The sequence below is a fragment of the Miscanthus floridulus genome, chromosome 7, assembly GCF_019320115.1.
Source record: "Miscanthus floridulus cultivar M001 chromosome 7, ASM1932011v1, whole genome shotgun sequence".
In the NCBI taxonomy this organism is placed as follows: Eukaryota; Viridiplantae; Streptophyta; class Magnoliopsida; order Poales; family Poaceae; genus Miscanthus; species Miscanthus floridulus.
In genome coordinates this window covers 33091309-33106756 of record NC_089586.1, presented here as the reverse complement: position 1 = coordinate 33106756, position 15448 = coordinate 33091309, and the positions used below count along the sequence as shown (strand labels likewise).

General features: G+C 44.1%; 1 protein-coding gene across 2 annotated transcripts; it reads right to left on the bottom strand.

Moving 5' to 3' along the window:
• Positions 1-2778: 2778 nt before the first annotated feature.
• On the bottom strand, positions 2779-6184 carry LOC136462998 (transcription factor HY5-like). 2 transcript variants are annotated; one of them, XM_066462046.1, is made up of 4 exons: positions 5928-6184; positions 5416-5611; positions 3574-3730; positions 2779-3165 (listed from the first exon to the last, which is right to left on the bottom strand). In XM_066462046.1, the coding sequence occupies exons 1-4, from the start codon at positions 6013-6015 to the stop codon at positions 3100-3102; spliced, it is 507 nt and encodes a 168-aa protein (XP_066318143.1). In that variant the 5' UTR covers positions 6016-6184; the 3' UTR covers positions 2779-3099. The 2 variants fall into 2 exon arrangements, with proteins under 2 accessions (XP_066318143.1, XP_066318144.1); XM_066462047.1 differs by having other exon boundaries at positions 5849-6082.
• Positions 6185-15448: the final 9264 nt, after the last annotated feature.

The following is a 15448-nucleotide window of genomic DNA, read 5'->3' as shown; positions in this document are numbered from 1 at the left end:
CATGGCATCAAGGAGCTCGGTGGCGGACTGCCCTGAAAGTGAAGTAGGGGTGCAAGGAACCGTCAACCCTAACCGAATGGATCTGCAAGTAGGAATGACAATGGGACGGGAACTCGAGTAGGTACCGGAGTTGTCGACGGAGTTGACTCCGTCGTCGAGAAAGGGGATGGATCTGCTATGAACGATGGGACGACGACGCGGCGGATCTGGTACGGAAAGGCCGCACCAAATTCGCGAGATGCGCCATGTGGAGGGCGGCTTCCGGCTCCGGCCTGTGGGTTCATACAGGAGAAGGACGGAGGGCGGCCAGCGGCGAAGCAGGAGTGGGGGTAGGGGCGAAGATCGAACGGCGGCGACGGCGGGTGCAGCAACTAGGAGTGGCCGAACCCTAGGAGCACGCAAGGGAATGGGAGAAGGAGAGTGAGGAGGGCGCCAGCTGATGCATGTAGTGCAGCCGAACAGCTGGAGGAGGCCTGCCGAAAGGCCTAGCAGCTTCAGCCCAAACGAGCAGGAAATGTGACCGGCCAAACGGGGTCATTATCCTAACTTACTAAGGCTAACATTATCCTAGGCCAGTGGGTTTCCAATAAAACACACAACCAAGGTATCGGGACTTAACCAAAAATGACGGGTCTTTTTTAAAAAGGCGGCAAGAGCTTTACCGGATTTTTATTAGACGAGAGAAAAGAAAACGACCACAAATACAAAGCACAATAAGGATTTAAAACTCCAGCTACTGAAAACTAAAAACACAACTGCTACAGGGAAACAAGCATCTTATTATGGGCACGTTCGCTGGTCTGGATGGTCCAGACCAGTCGGCTGACTCCCCTCACAAAACACTGTTCATCAACCGGTCGCTACAGTATTTCTCTCTCATAAAATCAGCCAGTTTCAGCCGAGTTTCAGATCAGCGAACGGGACCTATATATATTCTTATATGTGTAGTGTTCTCCACCATCAATTTTCATAGCGGGAGTAAACCTCTAACACCGTTAAAAAGCTGACGTTTCTTGTTTTTCTTCTCTAAAAACAAACTTTTTCCACACAGTTGCTTCATCTATTTATCGTTTGATCCCTTTCATGCATCAGGGTTTTGCACACCACGGGGACGTAGGGACAGGGACGCACACAGGGACAAACGATTATATGTCACAACTAAGGATGAAAACGGTACAAAAATATTCCGAATCGACCGCTTTCGTTTTCTATATTATGATATCGTTTTCTATATTATGATACCGTTTCCGAATTTCACCAAACATAAAAATTTGTCATTTTCAATTGATTTCACAATCATTTTTAATCATTTTTTATACTCTTTAATTACAAAAATATAAAAATATCTCGAACAGACCGCTTCCATTTTCAATATTGTAATTCCATATTGTCATTCATTTAATGAAGGTGCACGTGCCTTGATGTCAAGGCAAAATGACATTTACTGCATGGGCAGACCGGCGCGATCGAGCTTACCAATTCGTCTTGCTGAGAAGCACAGCAGTCAGCAGTGCAATGTCGTCGCTGATCAGTCGATGGCTTCTGCGGCTGATAAGCCGGCTGAAGCTGATTTATTATGAAAAAAAAACACTTAACGAGGAATGCTCACGGAGCTCATGTGTGTTTAAAAACTTATGGACTATACGCGCGGTTTGGGCCATATGCGTTAGGTACCGTTTAGTTCCACTTCATTTTGCGAAATTTTTCAAGATTCCCCGTCACATCGAATCTTTGGACGCATGCATGAAGCATTAAATATAAATAAAAAATAAAACTAATTACACAGTTTAGACGAAATTCACGAGACGAATCTTTTAAGCCTAATTAGCCTATGATTAGACACTAATTATCAAATAACAACGAAACTGCTACAGTACTATTTCGCCAAAAATTTTGCAAACTAAACAAGGCCCTTGGTATCTATCGGAGCTAGTGCTGATTTGGTGAAATATAACAATCACCTAGCGATCACGTCAGCTCCGGTCCCTCAGCGTGGAGAAGAAACTGAAAGAGAAACATTTTTTTAAGACGTGAGGTGAGAGCCCTACTTAAATGATTTTCCATTAATATCGGACACTGAAAGAGAAACATGGACGTTTTCTTACTGAAAAGTGAAAAGCCAGGCGAGCCCTGGAAGACTTGGTTTAATCTGTATCTTTCATGTGGAAAATTACTTGCTGCTAAAACATTCAGTGTTACCGTTTGGACTTTCAGAGATAATGAACTTGAGAAACCGGGCAAAAGAAAACAATAGTCGGCTTTGTCAGACTGCACAAAAAAAATCGGCACCACTTCTCTTGTCTTTATCATGCAAGGAAAATCACACGCAGGCCTTCCCCAATGCTATGCTTTGGCTGGTAACCCCAAGTGTCACCTAGGATCAGATAAAAAAAAGTAAGTGCTCTATACTTGTCATTATGGCTTGCAGAAGCTACGTATGCTTGGGGAGAGAGAAAGTAGTCAATGCTAAAAAAGAAGAGAGAGAAAAAATAAAGGTGAGGTATGATGAAAGCAAAAAGTTTCTATGTAAACCACAAGTAGAGGTAGTTTGCATTGTGTAAATAGTAGTCAACATTTCCTAGTCTATGTGGATCACTTTATTTATACTAGAACCACTAAGAGTGTTAGCCTCCATTGGTGGCGCCCTAAGCTTCTCCCCATTTCGTCAGCGTCTGGCACGATGTAATTAATAATACAGCTGATCAGTGGTCACTGATCATTACACAACCACGGAAGCACATCCTGAAGCTTTGTTCTGCAAGTTTTGCCCAACAGTCCTTGAACTGATATTGATTACTCCTATTCACAATCTCATCCACAGACATCATTCTAAGAAAACTAGCAGCACACGATGGTATGTAAAGCATGTTAAATGTCCCAAAATGGTATGATATATGTTAAATGCATTCCATAAGTTCTTTTTTTCCCCTGAACCGTCTGCACTTCGTAGTAATACAGTGAGACACTATATATGACTGTCTGCACAAATTCACCCCAGTTTTTGGGGTTCTCCTTTGGCCACAAAGCAAACTGACCAAATCCACTCCACATAAACATATGTTTTAGCATAATGCATTACTATTTTCCTGTCATTCTGAACTATTGGCCCTCTCCAATAGCAGTGCTTCCTGAACCTCTTCTGCTTACAGTGGTGTTCTTCAGTATCTGCAAAAAGGTGAAAAACTCCAAATCAGAATATGTTTGTTTTATTCCTGCATCACCCTAATAGAGTACTACTGGTACTGGCCAACATTTCTTCATAAACAAAAACATTGCAACCCAATATAACTCCAAATTACATGGCAATATAGAATATAATCCATTAACCAGTAAATCTTTTTGGAGCACCGACAGCTACTCAAGCAGCAATATAATGAATGTTGCAAATATAAGACAATGTTTTCAGTTCTGATGGTACAACAGTATATGTAGAATAAAGACAGCGTTATTGTGTCCATGATCGATGAAGCATAGCAAGTACTAAACAAATTTAACAAGATGATAAATAATCAAACAGTACACAAATTTGTATGTGCCAAATACATAGCCAAACCAACACAAAATAAAATGTACCTGTCGGAGCATCTGGTTCTCATTCTGGAGGGTGGAGAGCCTCTCTTCCATCTCCGAGTTCTTCTTCTCCAGGTCCTTCACCTTCACCTCCAGATCAGTCAAATAAGCATTCTTCCTCTCTCTTGCCTGTTGAGCTGACACCCGGTTCCTCAGTAATCTTCACAAGTCACGAACATAGCAAATCAAGACAACTTCCAGACCCAAGACAGGATTTACCATAGTACATGTACATTGCAAATTTAAAACAGCAAACTAAAAAAATAGAAGGTTGAGTTATTCTTAAATGGTAAAATAAAGAATAATCCGGATCAGGAGAAATTTGACATTTTTCCAGAATTCACATTATTGCAACACCAATTCAACTAGGAGTTCAAATTGCACACAAACAATGTTTTCCATAATTTGAGATCATATAAAGTAATTCCCATCCCTGATCGACTAAAATAAAATGCTACACTTGCAAGTGTGCTAACAATTAATACGATAGTCCTGTATCAGTGTGCAGTAGCATTGCTTCTCTACGGGAAGCATTAGCATTAGTGTGCTAACGATTAATAGCATTCTTAAAATAAAGTAATTCCCATCCCTGATCGATTAAAATAAAATAATGCACTTGCATACCAGCTAAACTCTCATTAGGAATATAATGTTTATATGCTCTAATGGCATTAACATTGCTTAGCTTAGGGAAGCATTAATATTATTAGTGTGCTAACAATTAATACAACAGTGTTGTATTGTACTTCTGGAAGTATATCACAAACGCTGCAACGGCACCACCAGTGTCCAAAGGTATCACCGTATCACTGGTGTCAAACAAACACCACCACTCCAATGTCGCCATCACAAGAGGTGCGGGGCCAACACAGATGCTATAAGCATAAAGGAACTATATGATATGTCCAAAGCTGTTATCTGCTTTTTGTCAAAAAAACTGTTATGCTTCTCTTCTCCCACTCCACTTGCATTGCATTTGTATCCCACCAAACTATTTAGATGATGGGCAAATAAAAGATCGCGCTACGTGCACAGAGAGTATATTCAGTAGCCGGCTAAAAAATAAGTTATTCTGTAGTCATCTCCATTTACGATAATTTTATATACTAATTTACGATAATGTCAATACATATTTACGATATAGTTGGGTTACTATAACACATGTGGATATTTACCATAACATTATAGTAAACCACTTAGTAAGGAGTTACTATAATCTCGTAAATTAATATAGTAATTAGCGTAACTCAAAGTGGCTACAGAATAAGAATAAGTAAGAACTAACAATATAGCCTAACACATTGATTTAACTTATTTCAGCAGGCGTCTTCAAAGCTATTAATTTGTTTCGGCCACCTTTTCCTACTGTTCGCCCTAAAGACACAAACACAATCCCAACAAATTACAAACTGAGCATCACTGTCTAACGATCTTACTTAGCAACTAACAATACCGGCAATTACATTACTCCTGTTTCTGAAAAAACATAGTCTTCCAACCACCTATCTCCACAGGCACTCGTTTCTTATCTAAACCCCACAAAGGGGCCCTAATTCTGATGTGGATACAATATGGTCCACTACTAACACTAAATCCAAACTTGCATGGCTATCAAAGATATTTTAGTTTGTCAACAAATGAGCTAGCCCATGACGCGGTCACTCATCTATCCCTTCATCCAAACAAACTGAATTCCGTACTCTTTCTCTAGCAGCAAAGAAAAAACGAACGAACGTGGAGCAGTATACTATATATCATGCTATACTTTTTAAATAAACTTCCTCACAGGTCGCCGGTGGTGCTGATGCTAGTATATATGCTAGGATTACAGGAAATCTCACACACCTTTTGAGGCGCTTGTGCTCCTTGTCGGCGGGGCTGCGGACGCGGCGGCGCGCGCTGGCCTGCGCCGTGGACGACTGGGCCAGGGCGCGGTCTGCGCCGGCGGCGCCCGGGCCAAACTCCCTGCCCGACGTGGAAGCGCCCGGCAGCTCCAGGCCCAGCTCCGGCACTCTCCTTATCTCCTCGTCGCTCTCCATCCCTGCAACTCAATCACACCACACATGGCTCAGTCAAGTTCAGCAAACGAGTCAAGATTTTGGAGCGAGAGCTCGCGAGTCGACTTGCTCGACATGGTTTGCAGTTGCACGCGAAAACTAAACGAAAATCCATCGGAAGCGGCGTTGGAGTCAACAAGGTTCTAAAAATGAAAAGATTCTTGCCGCACGAGCACCGAGCAGAGACCCAAGAACTCAAGAGTAGTGTGATAAAGACAAACCAAAAGAGCAAACACGAATGAAGAAGATGCAGAGGATAGTTCGACGGCAAGGGGTGGCAGAGGTATATAGCAAGCTTGCCTTCCTTGACCTCCATGTCCATGTGGTGCGCGGAGCTGGACGACCTCTCGCTGCTGGAAGGCCGCGAGCTCGCCGCCTGCTCCTGCATTCTTGCTCGCTCTCGCTCTCTACCTCCGCCTCAGGCACTGCAGAGTTGGCCGCGCGCACTCCGCTTCTCCTTCCCTATCTCCTCCCCTGCGATCCTTCCTGTCCGTCCCTCCTCGTCGCTTGCTTGTATGGACCAAGACTACTTTTTGATGCCACACAAGTTTCTACGACTCAAAAAAAAAAAAAAAAAACTGGATCTGCGGGCAAAGCCACCCTGCACGAAGAAGAATCTTCTCAGGCAGGCAAAAAAACCTTCTAAACCCTGCCTTACCTGTACACAACAGCACCGTACCTCTATGAGAACATGGCCATTTCTTACACCTCGCTCATACACAGCGACACCATACCCATGTGAGAGCAGGACCATTTCTTAAACCTATGCTTTAGCGTGGGACAGATGAGGAGATTTTTTTTAATCCCAGCATAAAATTTGCTTACACGGAGAGTCAAACCCAGGATCTAAGAAGTGCTGCTGGGATGTCGAGAATTCCATCTACACCCTCCAACTTTTACACCAGGTCACGAAGCACACAAACCGTAGGGGCCTTTACCACATGGTTTCCAGACGGAAGGGTCCTTCCTGCAAAACCAGCACCAGCGACAGCATTAATTGCCCGACAGGGTTTGGGGGTTTTAGCGACCGCGACCCAGCCGTCCACCCTGTTAGTTGATCTCCACCAATAGGCCCAACGGCCTATTGGGCCCTATCTCTGCTCCCTGATCGGGGGAGCCCAACCCTAATTCGGTTGGTGGGCCCCTGTCGCACAGCACACATAAAAGGAAGGTGGGGGCGAGGGCTCGGACTACGAGGTTTGCCGTGAGCCGCCACACCCACCTACAGTAACCCTAAACCGATCTAAAGACCGTGCTGCCAGCGACGGGATGTGCCCGCCACCACCACTACCGTCGCCTGTAGGGTCACCGCCGACGCCACTGGACTTCATCTCGCCGGCGCTGGACGACTTCTTCTACACCGCGACACTGGCTGCGGTGCATCTACTGAAGGGCTAGGAGCCTACTCGGATCTACGGGTTAAACACAAAGGTACCAATCCTACGATCCTAACAATGGTACCAGAGCAGGTTACCTCTGTGTATTCCTGTGTATCCCTAACCCTAACCGGGTAAAAGCAAAAGAAAGAGAGACCGGCTCACGGTCTGCCGGTCATCACCGCCACCGCGCGTGGGGGAAAGGAGCCGCACCGTTCGACGGCGCACGGCAAAAGTAAAGAAAAGAACAGATCCTTTTGGATCAGAGAAGAAATAGGGCCCTAGGCTCACAGAGCCGAAACCCTAACCCTAGAACGGGGATAATCTGTTCGGGTAAACAAGGGAAAAGAAAAGAAATAAAAAAAACAGAACCTAACCCTAGATCCATTCGGATGTCAAAGAAAAGAAAGGAAAAACAGAAAAGAAAGGGGAAAAGAACAGGGTTGGCATACGAACCCTAAACTTAACCCTAGAACGGATCCTCATCCCTAACCGGTTGAATCCGAGAAGAAACAAAAGAAATCAAAGAAAAGAAAAGAAAGGAATCAAAGAAACCCTAACCCTAATCCCCTCCTTCGGTTCGGTTCGGATAAGAGGAAAGCGAGATCCAAATCGAAAAGAAGGGGGTGGGAAAGGAGAAAGGGAAGGGGATGGATCCACCCTCGTCGGCGCGGGAAAAGAAGAGCCGGGACAGCCTTTCACCGGCGCGGGAGAAGAAGAGCCGAGCCGGGGGCGCCACGGCCAGGCCGCTCGACGGCGGCGTGCTCACCCGTTGGGGAGCACGCGCGTCGGCGAGGGGGCCGGCGACGGCGCCAAGGCTCGCTCCACTGCCCGCTCGCTCGTGGAAGGGGATGGATCCACCCTCGCCGGCGTGGGAAAAGAAGAGCCGGGACAGCCTTTCGCCGGCGCGGGAGAAGAAGAGCCGAGCCGGGGGCGCCGCGGCCAGGCCGCTCGACGGCGGCGTGCTCACCCGTTGGGGAGCACGCGCGCCGGCGAGGGGGCCGGCGACGGCGCCAAGGCTCGCTCCACCGCCCGCTCGCTCGTCGTCGGTCGCTCGCGGCTGCACTGAGGTAGAGAGAAGAGAGAGCGGCGGGCGAAGAGAGAGAGAGCAGCGGAGAGACTGAGCTAGGGTTCGCACCGGCTGCGGCGTCGGCGGGTTTTTATACCGCCCGAAACGAGCGCCCGGCCGTCAGATCGATATCAACGGCACAGATCAGATCGGCCCATCGCCGGCCCAGGCGGGCGTGCGCGCGAGGCCGGATTCCTGGCCCAGGCCCAGGTTGCGGCCTGGGTGCGGGGGGAGCGCGCGGGACAGCGCGAGCGCCGACGTGGGCCATGGGCCGCTTTGGCTGTTGGGCCGAAAACAGTGAAAGAATCCATATCAATTTTTGATTTTTTCTTTTCCGGTAATTGCTAATTTCTGGAAAATGAAAAATAGCTCGAAAGAAAAATAGAAAAAGTAATTATAATTTTTCCCTGTGGGTAAAATTCAAGAAATTGAGTGAAAATCTTTCCGCTGCTAAAGAAGTTGTTTATACTCCAGTTATTTTGAATCAATGTGATATTTAACTGGAGAAAAAGAAAAGATTTTCCAGAAAATGTTTATTCCCTGGAAATTGATTAATGGATTAAAGAAAATAGAAAAAGAAATTTTCCCTGTGGGTAAAATTAAAGGAAAAGAGAGTTTTCCCACAGCTAAAGAAAAAGTATATTCTCCAGTTATATTGAACCAACATGCTATTTACTTGGAGAAAAAGAAAAGTTTTTTCGCTGCTAAAGAAACTGTTGATTCTCCAGTTATTTTGAACCAATGTGGTATTTAATTGGAGAAAAAGAGTTTTGATATAATTACGATGTTGTTATTTTCTGACCAATGTTGTTAATAACAATATCGTAATGTTAATGATTTATGCATTAATTCTGCTTCTGCCCAACGGTGATGTAGAATTAGTGTATAAGAAAAGTTGATAATTTTAATGATTTATGCATTGATTCTACTTCTGCCCAACGGTGATGTAGAATTAGTGTGTAAGAACAGTTGTCAAAGTTAAAGATTTATGCATTAATTCTATTTCTGCCCAACGGTGATGTAGAATTAGTGTATAAGAATAATTGTATGTTTTGATTTTGACCAACGTTGGAATCAAGGCATGCAAATGATGTGTTATTTTATGTTAAGAAAAGTTTTAACCTGGTTTTCTCATCTTGTTTAAGGTGGACTGGGTAGTCACCTCACCGTATTCTACTAAGTTTGTGGCACCGGTGAGGGAGACAAAAGATGCCACTTGGGCAACTAAAGAAAGGGATTTTGAATCTCAAAAGATCTCCTATGACTTTTGAGCATAGGAAGTGGGTCACTGCCAATAAAAAATATTTGGCTGTGATAAAGAACATGATTAAACCTGTAATTATGGGCTCAATATTAGAATGTGACACGGTCACTGAGTACCACGATAGAATAAAGAGTCAGTTCACTGGCACTTCAAAGACATATGCTACTCAGCTGATAAAGCAGCTGGTGACAGAGTGTTACTCTGGAAATGGTGGCATAAGAGAGCTCACGATGCGTTATCGAAATTATGGCACTATCGTTCAGGCCATATTTTGAGTGAGAGAATAGAAAGACAAGTTAAGAATGATGTTCTTCCTCCATTAGAGCTCTCAGATTAAGAACAATGCAGAGAATGCATAAAAGAAAAGTATGTAAAGAAAGATGCTAAATAAAGCGCAGGAATTTTATAGATTATTCACACAGACATCTGTGGTCAGTTTTCTGTAAAGAGTGTGGATAGTTATGATCCATTCACAGATGATTACTCCCATTATGACTATATTTATCCAATCAAAGAAAGAAAAGATGTATTGGATAAATTTAAGATATTAAAGATTAAAGACAGTCAGGTCTGACCGTGGTGGAGTACTACAGTCGGCATACCCTAAAAGAATGGTATAGTAGCCCAGTATTCTATATCGGGCGAACCTCAGCAGAATAAAGTAGCTAAAAGAATCAATCGTACCCTGATGGATATGGTGGGCAGTATAATAATTTACTCCACCTTACAATTGAGCCTGTGGATGGAGGCGTTAAAAACCCCATTCATATTCTCAATAGAGTATCAAGAAAGTCAGTGCTCAAAACACCGTATGAGTTGTGGACAGAAAGAACACCCTCAGTTAACCACTTGCGTGTGTGGGGGGAGCCCTGCTGAGGCTAAAGTGTTTAACCCAAACATTGGGAAGTTATATCCCAAAATAGTAAGTTGTCATTTATTTGGCTACACAGAAAAGTCAAAATGTTTTCGTTTCTACTGTCCAAAGAGATATACAAAGTTTATGGAAACGAGACATGATGTCTTCCTAGAGGACGAATTGATGAAGGGGAGCATGATAGCTCGAGAAATTGACCTTGAAGTGAAGCGGGTGTAAGCGCCCACTCTAATGATTCATGAGCCAATTTTCTCACTACCTGCTGTAGCTGCACTGACAGTGCTAAATACTATGGTGCCAGCACCTGTTGTTATTTCACCTGTGGCAACAATGAATGAAAATGAGGAATCTGTTCTTCAGGATTCTATAGAATCTATTGCCACACATGAGGGGGAGCAACAACAGCCTCAAACAGAAGATGTGCCAAAAGTGGAGGCCCCTAAAATGTCTCAAAGAGTTAGAAAATCAGCTATTCCTGCTAATTATGAAGTGTACAACACTGAGGAATTTCAAATGGAGGATGATCCCACCTCATTTGAAGAAGCTATGAGAAGTGATCATTCATCAAAGTGGCTTGAGGCCATGGAAGATGAAATAAAAACAATGAATGTCAATAAAGTTTGGGATTTGAAAATAATTCCTAAAGGAGTCAAAATAGTAGGCTGTAAATGGGTCTACAGAACAAAACTTGGCTCTCAAAGGAATATAGAGAAACATAAAGCGCGACTTGTGGCAAAATGCTATATGCAAAGAGAAGGGATTGATTACAATGAGATATTTTCTCCAGTCTCATGTAAAGTTTTCTTCAGAATCATAATGGCATTAGTGGCACATTACGATTGAAAATTATATCAGATGGATGTAAAGACGGCATTTCTCAACGGAAACTTGGAGGAAAATGTTTACATGGCACAACAGAAAGGTTTTGTCATGGAAGGAAAAGAACGAATGGGATACCGCCTAAAGAAATCCATTTATAGATTAAAGCAAGCTTCAAGACAGTAGTACTTGAAGTTTGATCAGTCAATAAAGAATTTTGGGTTTTAAAGAGAATGTAGAGGACAATTGTGTCAATACAAAGTTTAAGAATGGGAAGTTTAACTTCCCTGTCCTGTATGTAGATGATATCTTACTTGCTAGTAGTGATGTCAGTCTACTACTGGAGACAAAGAAATTTGATATGAAAGATCTTAGTGAAGTCTCGTTCGTTCTAGGGATCGAGATTCACCAAGATAGAAGAAAAGGGTATAAGGACTGTCACAAAAGGCATACATGGAAAAGATCTTAAAGAAATTCAGTATGCACAAATATAGTCCCGCACCTGCTCCTATAGTCAAGGGCGACAGATATGGGGATTTTCAATACCCCAGGAACCAATATGAGCTCAATCGATAAAGTAAAAGTGGTTCCATATGCTTCAGCTGTCGGAAGCTTGCAACATGCTCAAGTATGTACGCGTCCTGACTTGGCATTTGTTACCGGGTTTTACTTGGCAGATTCTAGAGCAATTCTAGAATAGAACACTAAAATTAGTAAAGAAAGTCTTGCATTAATTGCAAGGAACGAAAGGCCTCATGATGACATATAGAAGATCTGATTCACTCCACATGGTGGGATATTCAGATTCTGATTATGCGAGAGTGAATACATATCCAGACGTGGATTTTCTATCATCTCGCAAAGTGGAGTTATTTTATGGAAAAGCTCAAAGCAAACCGTCACTACATCGTCCACAATGTATAACAGTTTGTAGCATGATATGAGGCAACGGGCAGGTGAACTAACTAACGAAGTTCATACCCGGTTTGAAGGTGGTTGACGACATCTATAGACCACTAAAGTAATACTGCGATTATAATCTGGCAGTACAGGATGCTCACAACATAAGTCAAGTGGTGCTGCCAAACATATTGACATGGAGTATTATGTTGTGAAAGATAAAGTCCGAGATCAAGTCATAAATCTTGAGCATATAAGTAAAGAAAGGATGCTCGCGGATCCGCTTACAAAAAGGCTTACCACCCAACATGTTCAGAGGACATGGTGTTCAGAGAACATGTAGCTAGCTTGGGTTTAAGGGAAAGCCTAAAATATTCCTGGACAAAAGAAGACCCAAAGATAAGTATCTATTTCAGAACAGAGTAGTGAGTTATAGCTGTTAAGTCTATCGGCAATGGACCGTGACAATGAGACATGCTCTATGAGCTAATCTGTAATGGAATGAACAAAAGCAAATGACATGAAAGTGAAAGATGGAATGAGATCAAGGGGGAGAATGTTAGTTGATCTCCACCAATAGGCCCAACGGCCTATTGGGCCCTATCTCTGCTCCCTGATCGGGGGAGCCCAACCCTAATTCGGTTGGTGGGCCCCTGTCGCACAGCACACATAAAAGGAAGGTGGGGGGCGAGGGCTCGGACTACGAGGTTTACCGTGAGCCGCCACACCCACCTACAGTAACCCTAAACCGATCTAAAGACCGTGCTGCCAGCGACAGGATGTGCCCGCCACCACCACTGCCGTCGCCTGCAGGGTCACCGCCGACGCCACTGGACTTCATCTCGCCGGCGCTGGACGACTTCTTCTACACCGCGACACTGGCTGCGGTGCATCTACTGAAGGGCTAGGAGCCTACTCGGATCTACGGGTTAAACACAGAGGTACCAATCCTACGATCCTAACACACCCTTCACAAATCGCACGGCAGGGACACCACCCGCGTGGCGCCGCCGAGACCACGCGTTCGCTGGTGCCAACTCAAGGCGCGCAGCGCCGGCTCGCCGACGCGCAGGCCACCTCGCCAGCCCGGGCCCGCGCGTCGGTGACGCTGCTCCGTGGCGGGCGGCGCCGGGCGTGCGTTTCTGTGGACCGGCGGCCGCGCGGCGCTTTCGCGTGCGTGAGGCTCCCCGGCGCTCCGTGCTCGTGCGCCTGAGGCCGAGCGCGATGGCCCGTCGTCGGCCACGCGAAAAACCCACACAGCGGGCGGGCGCGTGAGGTGGACGGCAATGCGGACGGCGCGTGCCGTGCGCTGCCACTGCTGCTGCGCACTTTGCCGGCCGGCCATCACGTGCGTCGGCGTCGTGGAGTTGGAGCCAAGGAGGCAGATCCCCGCAGATGCGCGTGCAGGTGCAGCGCTGCGCCGATGACGATGAGAGGGGTTTTGGGCTTTTGGCTCCGCGACAAAATTAGCAAACTTGGGACTGGGATGTGCAGCCATCAGCAAGATTCACTACTACGGGTACTCAGTACTCACTAGCGTGCCTGGAGACGTGGAGTTGTCGCACGCTCATGGAACATTGTAGTTATAGTGGCAGCATCACAACACACGGAATCGAAGATTTAGAACCCTCCCTTGGAATCGAATGTATATATATGAAAATAAATAATCTGCTAACTATGCTCAGTACGCAAACGTGTATATATGTCTTAAGTCTCTTCACGTATAATTAACAAAATTGTTACTTAGTATCTTTTTCGTATGCAAAAGTGACTTCCTTTGGCGTCGTCACAAAAAAAGCCTCTACATTTAGTTAACAAACGAGTGAGATTCAATTTTTTCATCATTTTTGGCCATATCTATGAACTAGAGTTTGTCTCACGTTGAGTATGGAATTGTTTGGTACTTCCTCCGTTCCAAATTATAAGTCATTTTAACTTTTTTAATCTATAAATTTTACTAGATAACATATGTCTAAAACTCTAGATACATAGTAAAATATATTGAATAAAGAGCGACTTATAATTTGGAATAGATGGAGTATCAAGCTTTCACATTGAGTATCCTAGGCTAATGATATAGACCACACTCATGTCTACTCGGTCATAAAAAGCTAGACACTAGGATCTGTATTATATATTAGACGAATTTAAGTGGGAGTTTCATCTATATTTAAGACTGTTACGTAATTATTTTTGATGACATGACAAAAATTTTAAGAATAGAGAGAATGAACGAGTTTCATGCATGGGGATGAAATTCTCTTGGCTCGGTTACCAACTCAATTTGAGTCATATAATTAAATATCGTATGAAACAAAATAATAAAACTATGCATTGAGAGTGCTAGTTTCATTGCATTCTATGTTTTTTAAAACAACGCTATAAAACTCTCCACTGAGAATGGTCTTAGACTCTTAGTGATCAAGCATAGTATATAAGTAATACGCTTAATAGTACTGGTGGATAAAAAGTGCTAAACAATGCCATACAATGTAAGCAACGTTAAATATAGTGTCTTACTTTGTGGGACGAATTTTAAATGCTATTAAAGGGTTTCTTTGTGGGATGAAGGTATTACTTTGTATATCGAATTATGAGCAAATGTTATAATTATTATCGAACTAGTAAATGAATTTTATTGAATTGTATGCAAAAGTTTTGGTCAGACCCAGGACATTTCTGGTTCTTTATCAACCTTGCCTTGCGCATTCTTGCCAGGATGGGCAAGGCATTTTGGCTCTCATGTGTTGACAAGGAACCTTTATCTGCATAAGCCTCGAGACGATCTAGCAAGAGATCAAAACGAGCAATTTTCATCTATATCTCCGTTTGGCGAGGCTACAGTTATGGTATTGACGAAGGTTCTAAACACACGCCCATACTTTTTGATAAATAAAAACCCCATATATATGTGTCACCTAACGGTAAGCGTGGTTATTTTCACCATGAACTATTTACAGCCAAGACAACCCAACGAAACGAAAAAAAAAATCGGTGGGGACCATACCTACCAAAACGTGGTGAGGATTGTACTACAGTATCATTTTAAACATATGATGGTAAATTAGATGCCCCATGGGCCACCTGTCAGCTGCATAGTCCTCACCGCGTCTGGTAGGGATGGTCATCACCAATTTTTTTCCGAAACGAAACAGCACGTTGTTAAGGACATAATCCCGCACCGTGGCTGCCGTTGAATCTTCCAACATCTAACAGTGTTGGTGTAAAGGTTTATTGTTGGATAAAAGCTAGTGAACGTTACGTGTTGGTAAGAGAGCGAGAGCGACCAGACTTCCGCGCCATGTGAACGTTGGGTGTTGGTAAGAAGAGAGCGAGAGTGAGAGTGAGATTGAGAACGCCGAATGGTCCGGACAGCAGTTTGCCTGTCGCTTAAAGCGTCCCGGATGTGAGACCACGAATCTTGAACTTCCAAGCAAATCAACGAGAGAGAAGTCGGTTATCTTAAAGCATGGTTCAAAAGTATGTAGGCATGACCGCATGATGAAGAGCAACGTTCCG

Coding starts and splice junctions, on each gene's coding strand:
- LOC136462998 (XM_066462046.1), bottom strand. CDS start 6,015: ATGCAGGAGCAGGCGGCGAGCTCGCGGCCTTCCAGCAGCGAGAGGTCG. Junction 3,731..5,415: donor GAGCACAAGCGCCTCAAAAG/GTGTGTGAGATT, acceptor TGACTTGTGAAG/ATTACTGAGGAACCGGGTGT. Junction 3,166..3,573: donor AGAACCAGATGCTCCGACAG/GTACATTTTATT, acceptor ACCTTTTTGCAG/ATACTGAAGAACACCACTGT.